The 23,055-nt window shown below is 44.2% G+C and overlaps 2 protein-coding genes across 2 annotated transcripts; both read right to left on the bottom strand.

Moving 5' to 3' along the window:
- Window positions 1–7,339: 7,339 nt before the first annotated feature.
- Window positions 7,340–14,358, bottom strand: LOC144945913 (uncharacterized). The gene is made up of 4 exons (XM_078874550.1): window positions 13,885–14,358; window positions 10,186–10,395; window positions 9,390–9,651; window positions 7,340–9,046 (listed from the first exon to the last, which is right to left on the bottom strand). The coding sequence occupies exons 1-4, from the start codon at window positions 13,941–13,943 to the stop codon at window positions 8,918–8,920; spliced, it is 660 nt and encodes a 219-aa protein (XP_078730676.1). The 5' UTR covers window positions 13,944–14,358; the 3' UTR covers window positions 7,340–8,917.
- Window positions 14,359–21,617: 7,259 nt separating this feature from the next.
- On the bottom strand, window positions 21,618–22,519 carry LOC144945890 (TBC1 domain family member 14-like; the record flags this gene model as incomplete). The annotated part of the gene is made up of 1 exon (XM_078874510.1): window positions 21,618–22,519. A coding segment is annotated over one exon (366 nt), but the record flags the coding sequence as incomplete, so codon positions are not given.
- Window positions 22,520–23,055: the final 536 nt, after the last annotated feature.

The following is a 23,055-nucleotide window of genomic DNA, read 5'->3' as shown; positions in this document are numbered from 1 at the left end:
GTGTTACATTGCGAGTGTAAGTCTTGTAACTGAATATAAATATAGATACGCGTGTACGCATATGAAGAAGAAGTGGGTGTCTATGTTGGATTGTTAATGAGAGCAGTGCGGCTCTGAGTCTGCGCTTCTAACAATAGAATTAAGATTCAAACGGCCGACAGCCACATTCATTGCTTCGCGCTTTATCTGACACCGTTCACAGTTTTGCAAAGTTTTAACTTGACAATCGCAGCATCAAATATTACGTTCAATAATATCGTATTCTCCGAATTATAAGACACCGGCAAATAAGACGCACCCCAAGCTTGCTTCCCAGTATCAATCAAGACATGCACATCAGGTCAAACGTACACATATGGATTATAAAGTATGACGACTTAGCACAATCGTCGAGAACACCGTAGCCTTAAAAGAAGAAGGCAATGAAAGCGGCGTTTCGGTACACGACTCTTCTTCAGAGCACGTCACATTTGAGCCTCATGGCGGGGTCACATAGCACCCCGGGGTACCGCCATAAGGATAATTTGTGATAAAGGTGCAACGCCCGAAACGTCGCCTATTACGTCAAGAACACCGCAGCCTTAAAAGAAGAAGACAATGACAGGCGACGTCTCGGTGCATGACTCTTCTTTAGAGCACGTCACATTTGTGGTGAATAAAGAGGCAACGCCCGAAACGTCGCCTATGACGTACTTTTTATTTGAAGGTCACGGTGTTATTGACGGATGTGTTGCGTTGTGTCGTTAACGGTGTTTGGTGCACCACTGTTAACTGTACTCTTAACCGACTTCTTGAGGCTAGAGTTAATTACACTGGTCAACACACTTTTTCTGGCATAAGGTATTCCAACGGTTTTATAAGGTAATTTTTGGAGTGCTGATTCCAAATTTGGCATCAGTTTTTGTCTATCACATCAGGTTTTTGAGATATCAAATATTGCATTTTCAATAAAAACTGCAGAAGAAAAATATTAAATAAATGTGGATATCTACATAAAATGATATTATAAACACACTATCCTAAAAATACAGCACCATATTTTAACACTAAAGCAGTCACTGACTCGCAACAACTTGCAATCATAAGTGACAGAGTTAATTTCGGGTAAAATCAATGAAAATTGGGTATGCCGATAGCATAAAAATGAGATGTGATAGAGCAAATCTGAGATCAGATTTGGAATCAGCACCCTTAAATTAGTCTAAAACAGCTGCAAAAGTCCAGGCCAGAAAAAAATGTTTTTTTTTTTGTTGACCAGTGTAATAAATACATTAATTAATCTTATAATTCCGATTTTATGAAGATTGGGCAAGGCAGCAAGAACGCCACCAAAACAGTCCCAGACCACACCAAGACAACACCACACAGCAGTCGTCCCTCAATAACGTGGCCACGTTAACATCGAACCGTCGATACTACACAAGGTAAGATATCGACGTTTAGAAATCACACTTGAGAGAGATTGTCACGAAAAGCCATCGAAGTTGAGAAAAATATCGGTGCGTTCAACGATTCCTCGCCTCTCTAGAGCTTCCTCCAGTGCAGCCCTGTTCTATCCGTGCGCTTGGCAGAAATGTGTTCAAACATCTAAATGCCAATGTCGAGGTCTGCTGGACACGACGAGAGGGCTTCAGGAGAGAATTCGTGTAGTTTTGCTATTCCTCCTTAATCACAACTATAAACTAAACAACTATTTTTTTTATTTTACCAGGTAAGGTCCACTGAGCGATGTAGTTCTTCTTTCAGAAACGACCTGGCCACAAATGATAACGAAGTGGCTTATCATCACGTAGAGATTTATAGCAGCCAAATTACTCTAAACGCATGATGTTGATCAGGACCCGGAGAAAAATCCACGCGACCACAGGAAGAGCGACGCCCCAAACTCCAGATATACAGCAGCAGCAGGCGTCAGGGTCGGGATCGAACCCAAGCCCTCCTGCATACCAGGCGAAGTAGGTAACATCTAGCAACCGCGAAATGTCCCAAAGTTTTTGGTTGCATGGTCACAAGTCGCACTGCTGTGGCTTTTCATGAAATTTCCTTTCATTAAGAAGATGTGCGCATCGGCCTGTCCGACGTTCTGTTGCGGGTGATGGTTACACCACCACTGCCGGATTATCCTCGTTGCAAAAGTAGATACATATGTAGTAGCTACGGGCCCCGCACTTTCAAGGGCCCCGCGCTAAATGCTTTCAAGCTATCAATTCCGGTTCAGTGATTCTGCGCTTGCTCTATTACTTTAATACTATACTGCCTTCAACTTTAATGAACGACTGGGTGTATAAGGTTAGCGATTTGTCGCAGTATCTGGCTGTATAGCAAATGAAAAAAATACACTTACTTTACTGTGCAAGTTAAATATGTGTTTGAATTTTATTTATTTATTTAGGGCCCCTTTATAACATTTGCTGCAGGCCCCGCACCAGCTTAATCCGGCACTGGTTACACCACCAGTGTCTTCGAGGAATGTCTTAGGCCAGGATTTCGGCGACCAACATAACAAGAAGAGCCATTATTTTCGAATTCGATAACAACAACAAAAACTCCCTCGATATTTCAAGAGTCCGTAATGGACGTGGCGAACGCGAGGCGGTGGTCGTTGGTAAATAAACGTCACGAAGCGGCGATTAAAGAGCCGCGTGCGACCCTAGAGCTGAAAGTTTTCGACCCCCCTGGGGGCTAAGAGACCGTCCATAAATGACGTCACGCGATTTTGGACGATTTTAGACCCCCCCCCCTTCGTCACGCGGCGTCGGAAAAAGGCAGACCCCCCCCCTCAAATATCACGTCACAAAGCTCTGCGCCCCCTCCCCCCCAAAAAATAAACATGCTTCAAATCGCTTTAAACTATTGTCATTGTAGTGCGTATTTAATGTGGCGCTGCACTCTGATGTTGTAGGAGAAAACGTTTATCAAAAAGTATTTTAATTAAGTAGAACGTGTTGTCTATATTTATTTAAAGTTGCGCATTTTGATGTGACGTCCCATTTCTCAAACCCCCCCCCCCTTGTCACACATCGTCACAAATGTCTGACCACCCCCCCCCCCAGGTGCGTGACGTCATTTATGGACAACCCCTAAGCCAGGAGGGTTGCGATATTTTATGGGCACCCGAATGAGAATGCCTATTCTGGACGTCCACGTTGTTACCACTCTGTCCACCGGTGTTCTTCTGGATGTGGGTGAGATGCCGGGATGATAGCACAAACGCAGAAGGTGCCATCTGGACTTGAGTGGGAAGTTAAGAGCCACCGATCAGATGGCCTCTCTTCGACCGGCAGGAAAACATTGCCGTGCTGCATCTTTACATTCACTGTGATCAAGTATTTCTGCAATTGACCCATCTGCCCGTTCACACAGTAACTGCAACAACAACAATGAAAGCAGTCAAGATGTGTTTTAATATTTTATTGCAATAGATCATCGATACAAGTCAGACACGGACATTGCGGTCACACTTGGAATTTATCAAGTAAACATTCTATTTTAGTGAAATGTCTCTCAAGTAACGAGGCTCAGCGAGGCTGTCCTGGGGAAACACGCTCTAACAATACTACAATTTGATTTGTTATGAAGGAGGGCCATTGCCCGAAACGTCGCCTCTTATGTTTCCTTTTGAGGCCAGTGGCATACACAACTGTGTTGAATTTGTGTTGTGGTTGTGTTTTGTGCACTACTGCCAATGCACAGTGCCGGATTATCCTCGTAGCAAAAGTAGCTACAGATGCTACAGGGCCCGTACTTTCAAAGGCCCCGCGCTAAATGCTTTCTAGCTATCAATTCCGGTTCAGTGATTCTGCACTTGCTCTATTACTATAGTACTATACCGCCTTCAGCTTTTATGAACAACTGGGTGTTTAAGGTTAGCGATGTGTCGCTCTATAGCAAATGGCTGTCACCTGATAGTTGTAATTACTGGCGAAACGTCGTACTCAGATTGTAAATGTTGTGGCTAGGCTCTCCAACACACCGGTGTTGCTGTACTAGTGACGAATTGGCCACGTTCTGTTTACGTGACAACCCTGCCTAGTTGGCTGTGTCGGGTGGTGGCGGGTTTTAACGACACATTTATATATTTACGCGATCTAACCACGCAAGCACCGGATGCTACGTTATGAAGCTTTAAAATGAAACATCTTTGAATTGTATTGTTTTGAATTACATAATTGTATTTCTTCATTAAAAGCTTATATCATTTTACATCTGGAAGACTTCATTGAAAAGGACATTTCGTGTGAATTTTCTCTCGTAATTAAGTAGATGGGCCTTGCTGGGGGTTCGGTTCGATGCGGACTTTCACCTGTTTTGGATTGCGGGATCGAGATGAGGCGACACGCCCCTGCGCCTCCGTCGTTCATGCACGGGGCGCGTAGGTTTGCAGCGCCCCCTGCATGAAAACAACATAAAGTGCAGCGTTCATCACAGATAAAGTTGGGGGCTTAGGCGTTTTTTTTGTATATATTGGCTGCGAAAGCCTACGTGTTAAACAATTACTTTACTTTACAAGTTAAGAAGTTGTGTTTTAATATTTACGTGATTTTAATCAGGGCCCCTTTATAACATATTCTACAGGCCCCGCACCAGCTTAATCCGTCACTGCCAATGCAGCAAAATCACCAAATCGTGTGTATAATACTGCAAGGCCGTAGCCATGGAGTCAACATTGGGGGGGGACCAAATCTTCCAGGGGGTCTGGGGGTCCCTCCCCCCAGAAAGAAATCTAAATTTGAAAACGAATTTCCTGCCTAAAATATTAAAGAATTCACTAACACATGGGAATGAATTTGTATTTATTTTTAACAATAATTTCTAATAGTGTATTGTATTACATTGCTGTTTTTTCTTGTTTTACCTTTTCTTGTTTCATTGTATGTAATGGCAGAGATTAGGGATTATTAAAGTACAACCAAAACCACAATCATATAAACAGAAATCTATTTTATAGCAATACATTGGGGACATTTTGAGCATATTTGAATATTGGGGGGGATGTCCCCCCAAATATGTATGATAATTCCGGCCTTGTAATACTGCACTGTAATCGTACAATGAACGACCCCGCTATTGCACATGCAGATTCGAACCACAAGAGAGCAGCATTGAGCAACTTGGAATCTGGAGACGTTCATAAATACGAATCCTATCCCGAGAACAATTTGCCGGACTTAATATTTATAACGACTCTATCACTGCAGAAGCCCCCACCCCCACGCCTCGCGGGTAATGAGGGTTATCTGACCATACTTCACCATGCTGATCACTGCGTGTTTGGTAGTGGATAGAGTGGATGTTGCTGCAGTGCCCTCTGCTTCCCACAACGCCCACACTTGTACGGTGGTGGTCACTCATCCAAGTACTATCCAAGCTCAACTCTAAGCGTCCGAGATCTGGTTGAGTGTGGGAGTTTTGGTTATGAATTAAATAAATCTATGCCCTTTGGTTCTTTCGAGTAAAGTCATGTAGATGAAAAATAAAATAACTAAATTAAATCATGTTTCGGAGGCAACACAAGCTTCCGTCATCATTTATTCACTACAGTAATTTTGCTGTAGCTGTTCCACCTGATGACGGAAGCTTGTGTTGCCTCCGAAACGTCATGATTTAATTTAGTTATTTATTTATTTTCATCTACGTGACTTTACCGAAAGAACCAAAGAGTATAGATCCTTGCAGTCACGAAAAATGCAAATCTAGAATTAAATAAATCTATATGCAACATCTCAAGTTGACAATATGGGGGGGAGGGGGGTTCAGGAAGTTTGAATGCTGTGTCATGTTGTTTTGGAATTGAACTTATATCACACTAACACAGCAGGCCTTCATTACATCCTGTTCGTGCCAACTTCACTGACTGAAACTTGTCAAGGCAGGCAAACGAGGCTCTCCCACCTTGTTCATTGGCTCCCACAACTCCGTTTGTCAATGTCCAGTAAGGGCAAGTAATAAACGTTAAAATACAAAACGTTAGGAGTGCAATCATGTTTTTGTATTGATGATAAAATATTTTGACCATAAAGTGCTGCCCTCTATTGTGTAGAGGCCACTCAAAATGGATTTCAGAGGTAGTTCTACGATATCCGCTTCCACTGGCCGTTCTCCATACACGGTTGCAAAGCTGTCAAATGGGTACTTGTCTAATGAATGTGACGCTCATATCACGAGGGTAAACCTGGGGCAGGAAATGCTAAAACATTTAAAATATTTAGTCGACACTCCCACGAGGACAATTGTCAATACGCTCCTTCTTTCATTGGATTCAATTTGAATTGGTAAACTACACCAATGTCTATAAACTTTTTTTTATTTTACCTGGCAAAGCCCACTGATCTATATCGCTTTTTCATAAGTGACCTGGCCACAAATGATACATCTCAACGCAGTGGCTTACCACGTGGAAATTTATAGCAGCCGAATACTATAAACTCATGTTTATAAATGTGGAGGGAAAACTGAGAAGAAAATCCGCGCGACCACGGGAGACACAAACTCCTAATATACAGCTGTCAGGGTCGGGATTGAACCCACCTCCTGTGGACAAGGATCTTGGAAGTCAGCTCGATGGGTTTCTCACCTTGCTGAATAAAGGGAACACGTGTATCTCGGCGACAGATCTACCGGGTCCAGTTCGCCAACACAAGGCAGAGAGCGATGCCCTGATATGACGCAGACAGGACGATTTTGTCAAATGAAAAGCTTCACGACAGATATTCAGAAGTTCGATATTCAAATATCATTATGATTCAAAAATCCACTTTTACATTTTCTTAAGTTTATGCTCGTGTCCATTTGTAAAGATATTTTTTTACGGATTAAGATGTACAGATTCTATCGTAAAACCTCTTAAATGCCCAGCACTTAGGCTACAAAATAAAGAGGGGTGGGGAACACATTTAGACTTCAAAAAGGGTTCAGTGAACCATGCCCAGCTACCGATTGGAATTTTATTATTTCACTTCTACGTGACTTTACCGAAAGAACCAAGAATATGGTCAACACCAGTTCATACTCTTAGTTCTTTCGGTAAAGTCACGTAGGTAAAAAATGAAAACAATAAAAATCACGTTTCGGAGGCAACACAAGCTTCCGTCTTCAGGTGAAACCGTCAAAGCAAATTATCTATATAAGGTACAGATATTTAGCCGTGACGGTTTCACCTGAAGACGGAAGCTTGTGTTGCCTCCGAAACGTCGTGATTTTTATTAATTTTAATTTCATTTTTTACCTACGTGACTTTACCGAAAGAACTAAGACTATGAATCCTTGCAGTCACGAAAGCTTCAAATCTAGAATCAACACCAGTTCTCACGCTCAACAGAAAATTCCCCTGCACACGACATCTTTGCAAAATTTATTCATCTGCAAAAAAAAATGAAGTCATTTCCTGTACACATGGATAAAATATTCACATAACACTTGACATGGACTATGTAACGTGTATACAAAAAAGCATCCACTAAATGCATTCATGAAAACTTTCATTACGTTTGACAACTGGGTTTTTGGGTTAGAGCGTAAATAAAAATCGTGGCGTAGACTCCTCGACCGGGCAGACAATTACTAAGTGTCAAGTGAACACACGTGACAAGCGCATTACTGCTTCAGCACACGTTTCATTTGCCAAGTGTAATAAGAGCATCACGTGTTTCACTGCACTTTTATTAAATTACTTGTTAAAAGCATCACGCTTGTTCACTTGACACTCACGGATTGGCCGTCTTGGGTGGACGAGGGTTTACGACACTTTTTTTTTACACACGACTCAACCCAAAAAACCCAGTTGTGAATGCTATTGGTCACGAAAAGCCAACGTAGATATTTTACTTCAATTACCTCTAACAGAGCCCCAATCTCAAAGCACCTGTCAGTATTCGATTATTATTTTTCCCCTAACGGAGTATAATGCGGACAATTGCTCGATTTTGTGAAAGTTTAGATCGCGACAGCACGCGTGGCATCCTGTTAAAATACCACGGCGACACTGGTCTTCAATGTCTACCTCTGGTTAGTGCAACAAAAGAAGACAGCCCATCAACACTGTAAACACTTGCCCTGGGTGATATCCACTCACCAATTTCCTCCAACAAAGGGCATGGGCCCCCCATTGCCCATCACCCTCTGGCCCCGCGCTGTGAGCAGTCACAATGCTAATCCATTTTTCTTTTGTTGAGCACACGAGCCACTTCGTGCGCACCTGGCCACCAGCCCACAGGTCAAACAAGGCAATTGGCCATAATGTGTCAGAGAAACATCAAAACGGGTTAAAACCCCAAGGGTGAGAAGACCCCCAAAAAACTCCCCAGAATTAGCGCGACAAAACAGGTGTTTTTCCACAGGTGCATTAATTCTGATTGAGCACTGCATGTGAGCATCGCATATTCAAAACTATATAAAGATATTAAGGACAATCAGTCAGACTTTATTACAGATGGTAAGGCCTATTGAGCCAAGTAGATATTTTACAACCAGCAGTTACAAGAACGCCCAGTAAGCTGGAGAATGTGCAAACGTGAGCAAAAACTTAAATTATCCACATGAAAGACTGTATAGGTGGACCATGGATAGTTTCGTCCCATTTTCCTCCGACTTTAAAGTATGGCCAGATATGTTGTGTGTGGAATAGTGTATCACATCGTGACGAACGCAATCCTGAATAAAGAGATTATAAAAGGGTGAAATGCAGGTGTCTCTTCCATGCAAGGTCGTGTTGCAGCTTGCCGACGTTGCAATGTTTGTTTTGACAGGCAGCGACGTCGACAGGCTTTGCTTTAACTTCGACACGTTTCCACGAGTTGTATCTGGAGGTGGCTGGAATTATGCGTATTGAATGGTGGCAGAAAACAGATGCGATGGCTTTGTCGTCTCTATCTTCTGATGGTTAGTTAGTCAGAAGCATAGAATGTCGTTTCAATCAGATTCACAATGACGCAAAGAAATCTTCCATTTCATCAAATTTACTTTCTAAACTTTTCATGTATTTCTCAACCTCAGGATCTCTTGATTGAATGCCCAAATCTTGGCAAGCTTTATCAAACTCCTTAGAATCCTGTGTTAAAACAGAGTATACAGCACACATTTACATAAAACACTTCAAATACAAGTTGTAATAACAGTGAATCATTGCAAATACAAAAGCATTTTTACAAGCTATATCATTAAGGTGGAAACCCTGTTTTTCCTCCATAATAGATTACCCTGGCTTAAACACCTTGTAGTTGTATTAAACCATTAGGTTAACATAGGACGCCTTTAACTTACAAATTGGGGAAATGTGATCATGGAATTGACAATTCAAAGCAACCTTTTGATGGGTGTAGTGATCAAAGTTAACTGGAAATCAATCATTGGCCCAGATAATAACTACAGTACAGCCTCCTCATGGTTCTCACCTGTGGTACGTCACTCAAGTCCATCTCGTACATTTTCCCACCGAACCGAGGGCCCTCCAGGAAGAGGTCCCAAACACTACTCGCCAACCTGCACATGCACTCATTCTCGTAACCGTACACGTCACCGTCCTCCGTCACCAGCACGACCCACTGCAGACCCAATGCCAACGATGGCACGTTGTCCAAGCAGCCGATCACCGTCATGTCCTGCTCCTTTTCCAGAAACAGGCTGTTCCAGGCGCCCATCATCGAAGTCATATTCCTGAGTAGGAAACACATCAAGCAGCTCTTTTATGCCGTGTCCATTCGGGGATGGAAGAATGAGCAAGTGAATTGAGATGACATTATCAACCAAGTTTTTCCAGCATCTTTCATGGCTCTGTCTTACCAGAATTCAAGCACTAAGAACCAACAAGGTCGTTTTCTATGCAGTCATTGTGACCAGCCTACACCGACCAGTGTGGCAAAGTATGATAATAAAATAAATTCCACGACGTCTATAGTGTGGGGAGGCCCTCATCCAGCAGTGGATTGATGGAGGCCTTTGCATGTACATCATGCAGGAGTGTGGCATCAACCATCATTTTGCACCAATGGTAACCTTTACAAAGCATGTTTACATGTTTACACCGTCAATCTGCACGAACCGCAAACTTCAAAGGGTTTAGTGGACACCTCATACACCCGAGTCCACACTTGATTTCGATTCTGCCAAAGAGCGTCCCTTCATGCAGTCTCATCAGCCCCACTGATGGTCCTCGACATGCACACCAAGACACCGCTACGCTGTGTTCACCTGTAGTTGGTTCCCTCTTGGCCGCACACCGTGAATGGGATGTCAGGACAGTTTTTTAGGAGGAGCTTCTTGTTATTATGTTTCTTCACCACCTTCCGCAGCTCCGTCTTGAAGTCTCTCGAATCCTTCAAAGCAATGAAGTCCTCCTTGACCTCGCTCTTGTTGGTCCCGTTCACCTTTTTATCTTTCTTGGATGTTTTCAAATTATTCCTGCATCAGGAAAGACAGAAAGGCGCGCACATTGTACGAGATGTGCAGCAGGTTTCGTTCAATTTTTTCTGATGGGCCACAATAAAATTGGCATTGTGGTGGGTCGCATGATTGCATGATGCGGATGTGACCACTAGTATGCACGACTCAGTGCCACTCCTCTTTCATCTCACTATTCTATCTCGTGTCGCCTGTTCTAATTTCTTTCTCTTGTTCAATCATCCAACATTTCTAAATATATCAAAATATTTATTTAGACTGGAGGAATCCGATGAGCTATGAAGCCCTTTGTCACTGTCATATATATATCTCGGCGCACTCGGCAGTCTAACCACACAGACTTTGCCAGACAGATTTGGCCACAGGCCACCAGTTGTACAGTACGGTGACAATAAACCTATCTTGCGGAAATGACGCACCGTAGTTCAAATGTAAATATTTGGAGGGAGGGGGGTTACCGAAAATGCTTAAGGAAATGAAAACAAATATTTGAGATTTTCACAAACATAGTGTAATGGAATGGTGAATCACTCGACATTACGGTTGGGTGTGGCAATGAGCCACCCTGTCCTGTGACTTCATGGCAAACAGCAATTATTCATAAATTACTCAGAAATTCCATCTCCTGTGGCCGTTACCAACGTTTTAATAATTTAAGTAAACACTAAGTTCTCTTGTACAGGATTACCTCCCTACAGCTCGCAGTGGACCATCCAATACCATGGGCCCTTCCATTTATCACTCGGGCTCAATGAGACATGTGTAATGTATTTACAAATGTGACCACAGACAACACACATGCGCCTCTTATGTTTTAGTCAGAGGTATTGAATTTGTTTCCGCAGGTAAGAAACACTCAGCAAGATTGATCCTGAGGAGGGCCTTGGTGAAAAGAAACAGCAGCGAAGACATCTTTAGCATTGCAGATACTGAGTAGAAACGCATTCGGGGGGGGGGGATTCAAGCCATGTACTATTCAAGTAACACTGGCAGGCAACACAGAAACACATTACATAACGCAGTGGATTCACCGACCGTATGCGCCAAGGGACATCTTAAATGAAGGAAACATTTTAAAAAGCCAGGAAAGGGAGAAATGTTAAGCCGAAAACCATGAAAGCGAGGTCGTTCCAAAACGAAATGTTTCACTGTGGCTAAATATCACTCTGGGTATGTTAAAGCGGAACTGGCAAGGAGCTTCTTGGGCAACGTGATGTGGGACTGCGCCGAAAGACGAAAAGTTTCGATTTGTTTTGGTAGTTTGAGGTTGAACGATGACCAATTACGCAATTTCCCGAGTACCAAGGGGAGTCAGGTTTACGTTTAAAGATCGCAGTGGTGTGTTCTGTTGATAAAAATATATTTTTTATTTTAACCAAGTAAGGCCCACTGAGCTCCTATATAGCTGTCACAAATGCTAGCTCAATAAAGTGGCTTATCATCATGTGGAAATGTAGGGCAACCAAATACTCTCACGCGCACGTTTCGATACGTGGAGGGACAATATCCACTCGTGAGACAGAGGGGAATACAATTCATGAATTTATACAATAGACCCATTTTTTTCCCTTACAATTATGTTCTTTTGCGAGCATGGAACATTTATTTTGGAGCCTAGGATAACGTCCAGATATTTGAGATTGTCAACGAGTTCAATAAAGCCACGAGTCTAAAAACACAATTTAAGTGCCATATGTACACGCAAGTGAAGCGTCGTCTCTCGCTAACACGACTGAGTTTGAAGCGCCTATGGGTGAAAAACACGCATTGCACAATGGACAGAGAGCCGTGGCTTTATTATACAATGGAACATTCAAGGGGAACTTTCGGTTCATGTCTAATCCACTGTGGCTTCCATGACTCACACACGTATTAGATGCTGTACATTCACGGCCATTACATTTCCGAGAAACTTGTACAAAAAAAAACCCCAATTGTATCATTGCCGTGTGGTATGGAGTTTTAAAATAACCCAACACTGCGTGCTCGACATGGCTTTAACCCATAGGGTAGGAAAATAACACGTAATTAAAACTGAAAATACCCATGACGGTTTTTTTTTAAGGTTTTCTCTTGTTCATCCCGTAAATAGTATCCAATATGTAGGCATTTCATTATCAAGCCGTGCTTTTGTAAGAGACTTGATAACAAATAAAACCCCTAAGGGTTGTACCACAGTCCATATGTATGCCAGTCACGCACCTGGCTCCTGTAACAAGCGAGTTGATTCCCATCACCAATCAATCAGTGACGTCTAATCAACCGCTGGCCGAAGGTCACATCACTGAAAGCCGTCGCCACCCATCACGACACCTACCAAAAAACACCCGGGCGCCTGCACGCGAGCCGATTGTATCGCTCCATCTCCGTTGCCACGTCCTCTAGGACACACGTTCCCCCATCCATTGATCCCTCTCTTTCTCTCCCTCCAAAGCCATTCTTCGACCACCGTCCACCAAACCGGAACGGAACATGCCCCGCGGAGATGGAGCGCCCAACTGGGACCAATTTCGCGTGCGGACGCGAGATTTGGGATGCTACAGCGCACAACGGCGTGAAAGGAGGGGGGCGATGTTGCCAGGAAGACGTCTCAAGCCAGCAGTGGATCGGAGCCCGTGGGGCCCTATGACCCAATTGTGAAAGCGATGAGTGAGGAAGTTCCAATGCCGCCTCACTTCGCAGTCTCCGCCACGCAGAGGCGCTGGCGAGGAGGGCCCACAAACGACCCCGCCCGTCATCCATCTTTGCGCCACGATGTCACAATTCGCCACGTTCTCACGCCATGTACGGGATTGTATATTAAACAAAATATATATTACACATTGACGTACTTTGTCAATACACACGAACTACGCGAGCCGTGTGAACGTCCCACGGGAAGGTGTTTGAGGTGGCAAAGCTGCCAATTAATTAGTTTTTCCTCCACATCTGCCAATACTTTTTTATTATTTCACTTTACCAGCGCTGTCCCTTAGCTTTTTTTCTTCAGAAGCAGACCTGGCCATCACAAAACGATAGCTTCAACTCGCAAAGTGGCTTTATATTATCATGTATAGCAGCCAAATAATTATTTTTAAATTAAAAAAACCCACCGCGTGCGTGTCTCGATTTTAAATGCGGAAGCGAAATTACCCGGAGAAAAACCCGACGGGGACAGAGACGAGAGACACAAAACAACACGCAGATTATTTAAACGTACAGCAGGCGTCAAAGGTCTGGATATAAACTACGACTCTGTGTGTTGTAGCAAGGCGAGTGAGTTGCCGTCTCTCTCAAAAAGCCACCATGGTAGCGGCCCTCACCATCACCTAACGATGACACCCAAGAACGACGCAGGCGAAGGGGGGGGGTGTTTGTAACAACAGAGACGCGGTCACCATTTTAGAGAGCAAATACCACGAGGTTTTCGTCGTCGTCGTCCCGTTTAAAGTGGACGCCGTGGTAAAGCGAACAAAAGGAAACCCACGAACAAAGAAGCCACCTTCTTACCCGTTCTGGCGGATACGCAAGCTGTTCTTGGATAACGCGGTCAGGGTGTCGGTTGTCATTTCGGCGCAGGCGTATTTTTCAAACGACAATACTGCTATTGCTTTCCTCAACAAACCAAAACACCGAGCAAAAACTACAAGACCTCACAAAAGGCCCGATCGACGGAAGAGATTCAAAAGAACGGCGAGAAAATTAGCTCGATCACCTCACCCTTTGGTTATTTCGGTAAAGAAACGCAGGTAGAAAACTAAAACAAAACAAAAATAAAATATCACGTTCCGATCGCCACACAAGCGATCGACACGTCGTGATATATTATTTTCTGCTTTGGCTTAGTTTTCTAACTGCGTGCCCTTACCGAAACAACCAAAGAGTATGGATTCGTGAAGTCACGAAAGCTTCAAATCCAGACACAGAGTCACAGCTTTACAAGTAGCAACAACGGCAACTTGCCACCTCTGATCAACAACTCGCTCGGTCAACCCACTCGTGGATATTGAGGGGGCGGGGTTACTGAGGGGGCGGGGTTACTGGGGGGGCGGGGCGTACGTCACTCAAACGTGCCGCGTGTCGCTATTGGTCGAGGCGCCAACCGCCGCCTGCCTCAACCAATCACGAGGGTCCCCGCCCCGCTCCGCGAGACTGGCGCGTCACGCCGTGACGCAATTTACGGGAAACCGCGTCACGCTGTGACGCAATTTACGGGAAATCGCGTCACGGCAACACCAACGATATCATATTTGTCAGCAGCAATAGCATCGTGTTCTTGGTTCTTTCGGTAAAGTCACGTAGAAGGGAAATAATTAAATAATATTTTAATCACGACGTTTCGACTGCAACACACGCAATCATCATCAGATGGGAAATCCACAAATTTTCTTGCTGTGGATTTCACATTTTCTTGCTGTGGATTTCACACCTGATTATGATTGCTTGTGTTGCAGTCGAAACGTGATAATTTTATTGTTCTATATATTTTTTTATTCTATTATTTCCCTTCTATGTGACTTCACCGAAATAACCACGAATATGAATCCCTGCAGTCACGAAAGCTTTAAATCAGCAATAGCATTGTCAACAGCATTATCATCATCAACAGCATCAGCAGCAACATCATCAGCATGATCATTAACATCATCAGCATGATCATTAACATCATCAGCAGCAACATCATCAGCATGATCATTAACAGCATCAGCAGCAACATCATCAGCATGATCATTAACAGCATCAGCAGCAACATCATCAGCATGATCATCAACATCATCAGCAGCAACATCATGAGCATGATCATCAACATCATCAGCAGCAACATCAGCATGATCATTAACATCATCAGCATGATCATCAACATCATCAGCAGCAACATCATGAGCATAATCATCAACAGCATCAGCAGCAACATCATGAACATGATCATTAACATCATCAGCAGCAGCAACATCATCAGCATGATCATTAACATCATCAGCAGCAACATCATCAGCATGTTCATTAACATCATCAGCAGCAACATCATCAGCATGATCATTAACATCATCAGCAGCATGATCATTAACATCAGCAGCAACATCATGAGCATGATCATTAACATCATCAGCAGCAACATTATGAGCATGATCATCAGCATCAGCAGCAACATCATCAGCATGATCATCAGCAGCATCAGCAGCATCATGAGCATGATCATCAACAGCATCAGTAGCAACATCATGAGCATGATCACTAACAGCATCAGCAGCAGCAAACAGCATCGTTGGCGTCAGCGTCATCAGTAGGAGCGTCATGGGCATCAGCAAGCAGTAGCAGCATCATTAGCAGTAGCATCATCATATGACCCTCATCAGCAGCATTCGTACCCGATAGATTTCATTAATACTAGTAGGAACCTCCTGGATACACCAGCCCACAGGGGATTATTGTGTCCGTCGTGCAGGGAAGGGCTGGGTGGGGAGGGAGGGGCTGGGTGGGGAGGGGAGGGTGAGGAGGGGCTGGGTGGGGGGTGGGAGGGGTGGGGCTGGGTGGGGGGTGGGAGGGGTGGGGCTGGGTGGGGAGGGGCTGGTCACCCCGTGGTGCCCTTATAAAACTCAACGTTTAACCTACTCACGCCGGCGGAATACACCACGCCGCCGTTGACCCTGGCCACTGACCGAGCAACCCAACGTTCCTACCAGCTCCCTCCGCAGGAATGTGTTTAACAACATCATGAATACTATTGACTCAATAAGGACAATAACAACCACCGTTGGCCAAGAGATGGCAGTGACATTGAAAACGTCAAGTAGCTGATAGGTCACAGGTGCCATGGTTTGACAGATGGCAGAAACACCACACCTCAAGTGCTAACAAAACGCCTCCCATCAAGCCCCCTGCAATGCTTCTTTATCATAACACGATTTTATTAACACACTCTGTCTGTTGTTGTATCCTCACATCTTGCAACTAAATTTTTAACCACTTCCCAATGTGTTATAGACTGCGAACTTGGTATACTTATGTCATACTGATGACAATACTATATTCTATCATAAAAAATAAAAATATATATTTTTAAAAAAATTTTTACATGTTATGTTTCGGCTTGGGTCTAATTGGCCACTGTCCCTTACGTTATGGCAAGCTTCGGGGCCATTTCTTGGAGTCGTGGAGTTCTGCCATTACTAGCGTGTTTTTAAAAACTTTTTTTAAATATTACTTATGCCCTTGTCAGAATGTTACCTTTTGTCTACGAGTTTACCGTGTTTCTCTGGTCCGTATCGTACGAGGAAATGCGCATCGATTCGAACTTTGTTGAGGCACATTGCCGTACTGTTTTTCATTAACTTTAAGTTTTCCAAAACCGAAGCTCTGGATTTTCCCCAAAACGAGACATTTTAAAGGGTTACACACACACAAAGAATATGAATCGTAATATAACGAAACTGACGTGAAATATTACACCTATTCGCCTCTTTATCACAAACTAGTTCATAAAGCCTGTCTTCACCAAGCAAGAGTTTTCAATACATATAATAATTAACCTGACATGATTTTCCTTACAATTTGTATTGACGATCAGACACTACTCCAAAATCGTGTATTTTTCCACAAAAAAAAACACAAAATAGTTGACTTGATTCATAAACTGCTCAATTTAAATATTCCCTTGTTTTATTAGAAAGAACACAAATTAATGAACGTAATACTCTATGAGAGGAAGGTCCTATATTTTACCGTTTGCGAATTATTCAGATTTGAACATAAAATGCGTATTTTTTCGTTAAAAACTGCTTGAATACGAATATCAAAAGATAGAATGGTTCTCTCTTTATTTTTTATTTGATGTTTAACGCTCTAGCAAACAAAAAAACACGATCATATTTTGAACGGTTTCTGAATGACACGCACTAACATGTTAATGGGGCACTTAATATCGAGATTCGAGGGGCCTTAAAATGAAAAATCTCGGATTTTCAGATGTTCCTGTTGTTTGTGTCCTAAAAGCTACCTAAACACCACATTTCAGCTTTATACCTTGTCGCAAAGTACCCTGGAGTTTTTTTTTGAGACATACAGATTAAGATCTTTATATAGATAACAAAAATCTCACATTTGCCAATTAAAACAAATATAATCGGCAACGTTTCGGGCAATAGCCCTTCTTTTCGGAACACGTACCAGAAGTGAACTCATTCAGCAGTGGCTAAATCATTAGAGGCACTTTAAAAAATTGTACAGGGTGGTTCAGATGTCTTGTAGACCCCATTTAATTATCTAAAACTTAACATTTTTGCATACCAATGACGGTGTGAAAACTAAAATTAATAAGCAAAGTAAATAATATGTTAAGGGCTTAATTAATTGGGGTCACAAGACATCTGGACTACCATGTGCATGTCAATCTGTAACGTAAACTACATAACGTATAAATCAACCTGTTAATCACTTCCACATATATATTCATACATCTTCAGTGTATTTGTAAGTGTCATATTTAATACTGACACGTCTGTAGTTTTTTTTAAATCATACACAATAAACTTAGTTCTAACCATTTTTAAATCCTTTATATTAAGTTCACTTGCTTGCTTAGGACCGTGCAAATCTTTCGGTCGTTTTTTAACCCACTTCCCGTGATCCAATCGAGCTGACATTTTCCACACAGACTCGTTGTGCCTGACAATTAATGTTTGTGAAAACATTTTCCCAAAATTTTACACTTTTTAGGACAAAAATATTATATTTAATTACCAATTGCTTAATGGTGCAATGCAATCATCTGACCCATAGGTGGCAGCCATCTCAAGCCAAAGGACGAGATGACTCTAGCCGCCACGCATATAAAGGATTTATAGTGAAAAACTTTGTTTTTACGGGTTATACTTATTTGTTGTAAGGTCCTTTTCATGCAGCAGTACACTGGGCTTCCATACGTGTGTGTAGTATTCCGGTTTGTCTTGAGCAACTTGTTTGCTGTGTTACTAAATACTTACATTTCTCGTTCTAACCGCACGAACTCGTGGCAAGGTCACATTCGCGATGTTCGCCGCAAGTGTAGGTGTACAGTAGAACTGCATGTGGTAAACAACTTGTCGACAAAAATGACTGGCGCAGTAGCCTTACTTCCCCATTTAATTGTTTGTAAAGTTTCGATTTAGTCCTCCGCAATGGGAGCTCGTCCACGACGTGGATATGAAACACTACTGCAGTTGTTACTCTACTACGTTGTCTCTTGTGATGACGCCTTCATCATCATTTCATACCTGTCAACCGCTTATTAGTGCCCTACCTTATTACAGACCAGCTCATACCTTCTTGGTCAACCCGTGTCCCTTAAAACTCTAAAAGTTCATCTTACAAAGTCCCTCCACAAGGAAGAAGCACAGACGAAACATTTGTTGCCCGTACTGAAACGGCTGTACGTCGTGTGGACCTGAAAACTCAATTTCCTTGTACAAGAAGACGGGTAAACCGTATGGGTTGACAGGTATGACACACACACCCACCCACCCACACACTCACCCACCCACCCACGCACTCACCCACCCACCCACGCACTCACCCACCCACCCACGCACTCACCCACCCACCCACGCACTCACACACTCACTCACCCACACACTCACCCACCCACCCACACTCACCCACCCACCCACACTCACCCACCCACCTACCCACACACTCACCCACCCCCTCACTCATACACACTCACTCACCCACCCACCCACACACTCACTCACCCACCCACTCACTCACCCACCCACTCACTCACCCACCCACACACCCACCCACCCACCCACACACTCACCCACACACTCACCCACCCACCCACACTCACCCACCCACCCACACACTCACCCACCCACACTCACCCACCCACACACCCACCCACTCACCCACCCACTCACCCACCCACCCACACACTCACTCACCCACCCACCCACACTCACCCACTGACCCACCCACCCAAACACCCACCCACCCACACTCACCCACCCACCCACACTCACCCACCCACCAACCCACCCACCTACTCACCCACCCACCTACTCACCCACCCACCTACTCACCCACCCACCTACTCACCCACCCACCCACACTCACCCACCCACCCACACTCACCCACCCACCCACCCACACTCACCCACCCACCCACACACCCACCCACACACCCACCCACACACTCACCCACCCACACTCACCCACCCACTCACCCACCCACCCACACACCCACACGCTCACATACCTGTCAACCCTTTATCAGTGCCCTACCTTATTAGACCAATTCAGACCTTATTGGTCACCCCGTGCCCTTATAAATCTCAACGTTCACCCTACAAAGTCCCATCACAAGGGAAAAACACAAATAGACAAAAAAAATTGCCCTATTTTAACGGTGATACGCCGTATGGACCTGAAAACTATTTCCCTGTACAATATTACGGGGTAAACCTTATGGGTTCACAGGTATGGTATAGTAGTGGTGTATAGTGTAGTGTTTAGTAGTGTAGTTTTTAGTAGTGCAGTGTATAGTGTAAAGTTGTCATGTATAGTAGCATACTTGTCAACCCCTTATCAGTGCCCTCCCTCATTCCAGACCAACTCATACCTTCTTGGTCACCCCATGCCCTTATAAATCTCAACGTTCATCCTACAAAGTCCCATCACAAGGGATAAACACGGACAAAACATTTAGTTTTTCCCATATTGAAACGGCTGTACACTCTATGGAACTGAAAACTCAATTCCCCTGTACGGGTAAACGGTATGGGTCGCCATGGTATATGTCATTGACAGAATTTAGCACAACTGCATGCGTCCCATGGATCCAGAACTTTCCCGAAAGTCTGTAGAGGAGAGATTATGGCAATGTAAAGCAGTTGGCAAATAGTTCAGAACACGACAACTACCTGGCTGTATGAAGTGGTAGTTATGTATTTTATGAAATTATGTTGTGAAGTATAATTCTCCACGACTTAATTATTTCGTGTTCTGTATAATGCATTCATGCGTCAATCTAAGGACTCGTGTTTTGATGGAGAGTGCGTCGCTACATACAGGGTGGTACCGATGTCGTGACCCCCCAATTAATTGACCCCTAACCTTTTTTTCATTTGAGTATTTTTTTTAACCTTTAAAAATATTACGTTTTAGAGGATTGAATGGGGGAGGTCACAATACATCTGGACCATCATGTACAATTCGGGCAGTTCACCAGCATTGGTTCAAAGTCTCTGCTGACGAGACACCGAATGTCGACAACAGTCCAGAGTTTTCTCGTTCCGAATAAAATGCTGCTGACAATGTGCTTTTCATAGGGGTTGTGTAAAAAAAATACTGAACCGTTAATTTGTTTTCATACGGAGACGAATATGTGAAGGAGGCACGAGGTATTTTATTAAAGTAGATGAGCAATCCAAAACTTGACGTTCGGAGTGGTGGGACTAAAAGGGGGCAAATGTTAAGGTAAGGTAAAATGATCATGTTGAATGTTAAACTGCATAACAATACGCAGATTTAATTTTTAGCAAGCGTTTTAAATTACCTTACGTATCAAATAAAATAAACTTCATTAAATATACAGAAAATCTAGAAATTTCCAGACCATCGGAGAAAATTCAGAAAAGTTGCTACCCACTTGCGAGAGCTGGCCACCCAATGACTTGCAAATATTTCCACGATGAATCACTGAGCAATAATGCAACGCTCTCTCGTAAGACTGGGGTTCTATCTTTAGAGTCCTTTATCAATCCATTTGCTGTATGCAGGTTCGGATGTGTGGGATGTTTGACCATACTTCACCTCAATCGTGGTTGGAGGTCTCAGAGAACTGGTTCAGGTATCATTCACAACTGATGTGAGTCGTGGCCAGAAAATAAAAGAAAACTCAGGTCACGATGTCCATAGCCTGACTGCACACCCAGGTTTCCTCAAGTAGAAAATATTACTCTCCAAGCCCGATGTCAACCCACTCGATCCCCCATCATCACCAATCGGCATTGACCAGTGTGGTGAAGTATGGTCAAACAACCCCCATGACCAATACAGCGGGGGGGGGGGAGGGAGGGGTTATCCAGTGAATTGACAGAAGGCAGTAAATTCAACTTTTTCAAAATATGAGCTCTGCAAAGTGTAACAGATATCACTTGGTCTTTATTGAACAGATTCACAGAGAATACATGTTTTTAAAAAATCCTGCCTTAACACAATTACGCAAAAAGTTGCAGTCATGTTAATTTATGTGGATGGATAAATATAGACTTAAAACTTTCGTGACTGCAGGAATTCAGAATTCTATGGTTCTTTAGTCACGTAGATAGAAAAAATAACAATAAAATAAAAATAAAGTTAACTAAAAATATCACGACGTTTCGATCGCAACGCAAGCTGTTTATAAACTTTTTGGGATGGGCGAAGCCCAAGTGCATCAACAGCACTGGCCTGATGACAGCCGCTTGTGTTGCGATCGAAACGTCGTGAAATTTGTATTAACTTCATTTTTATTTTATTGTTATTTTTTCTTTCCACCCGACTTTACCGAAAGAACCATAGAATATGGATAAATATCGTTTGTAGGCCATTTAGAAGCGATAGGACTTCTGCCAGGCCATAGACCATATGAAATGGAGGCGTAAGCTCCTGAAAATAAAGTCGCGGGTCGTGTAAAATGAAGGTCACCAGCCGTATGAAATTAAGTCACGGGCTGTGATAAGTCAAGTTGTGGGCCATAGGCTGTATGACAAAGTTGACGGCAGTGTGATTGAAGTCCTGGGCTGCACAAAGTCACGAGTCACACGGGTTCCCCACCCCACCCACTGCCCTGAAGGGCGAGGACCTGAGCCCACGATCGCCGGCGGCTGACCATGCGGACGCCGGCGATGGCGGAGAACAGCGCCTCTTCCTGCGTCGCCGGAATCGTAAAGTAGTGAGCGGCGGCCACGGAGGACGAGGAAGCGGGAGACGACCTCGCGAGCAGGAGTGCCGCCGCGCCCTCCTTGTCGAGGGTCAGCAGGGAGTCGGCGAGCAGCGACAGCGTGCCCAGCGCGGCGCGGAACGCAAACTCCTCTCCGTCACGGAACCACACGTCTCGCGCGCGGCACGCGCACTCCAGCGGAAGCGCGTGCGCCAGCAGGACGAGCACCCTGCCACCACACCATCACGGACATCAGAGGTCGCAAACGGGTTTCGATTCCTTACCCGTACCCGGCCGCACCAGGGTTGAAAACGGGTACCCGTACCCGGCCGTACCCGTACACGGCCGGGTACGGGTTTCGGGTACCCGATTGCGACCTCTGGGATGAAGCCACGTTGCAGTCGCGGGTGGGTTGATTCTAGGAACTTGAATTGTGAGAAGAGACAAGACGTTGGGAAATGAGTGACAAACGGTTACTCACCAGTGACTCACTCTCTACCCGTACCCGTATCCGGCCGCACCAGGGTCGCAAACGGGTACCCGTACCCGGCCGGGTACGGGTAGCCGGGTATCGGGTAGGGTACGGGTATCGGGTACCTGGTTGCGACCTCTGACGGACATCGTTCCCGCCAAGTGACTCACTCCCCCGAGTGTTGAAGGCATTATACTGCACCCTAGAGCTAAGAGGAAGCAGCACAACCACGTTTTCAGCACTCAGTTCATAAGATTTGGCTCCGGATGGATACATTTTTTCAACATCACGAGACTCTGTCCTGGCA

This window comes from Lampetra fluviatilis, chromosome 39, assembly GCF_964198595.1.
Source record: "Lampetra fluviatilis chromosome 39, kcLamFluv1.1, whole genome shotgun sequence".
NCBI classification, from domain to species: domain Eukaryota; kingdom Metazoa; phylum Chordata; class Hyperoartia; order Petromyzontiformes; family Petromyzontidae; genus Lampetra; species Lampetra fluviatilis.
This window is presented reverse-complemented; position numbering and strand designations above follow the sequence as displayed.

Bases quoted from the DNA above. Each gene is read 5' to 3' on its own strand.
- LOC144945913 (XM_078874550.1), bottom strand. From the start codon at position 13,943: ATGACAACCGACACCCTGACCGCGTTATCCAAGAACAGCTTGCGTATC. The intron at 10,396-13,884 runs GTAAGAAGGTGG...TTCCTGATGCAG, and splicing joins TTGCGTATCCGCCAGAACGG to GAATAATTTGAAAACATCCA. The intron at 9,652-10,185 runs GTGAACACAGCG...TTTCCTACTCAG, and splicing joins CAAGAGGGAACCAACTACAG to GAATATGACTTCGATGATGG.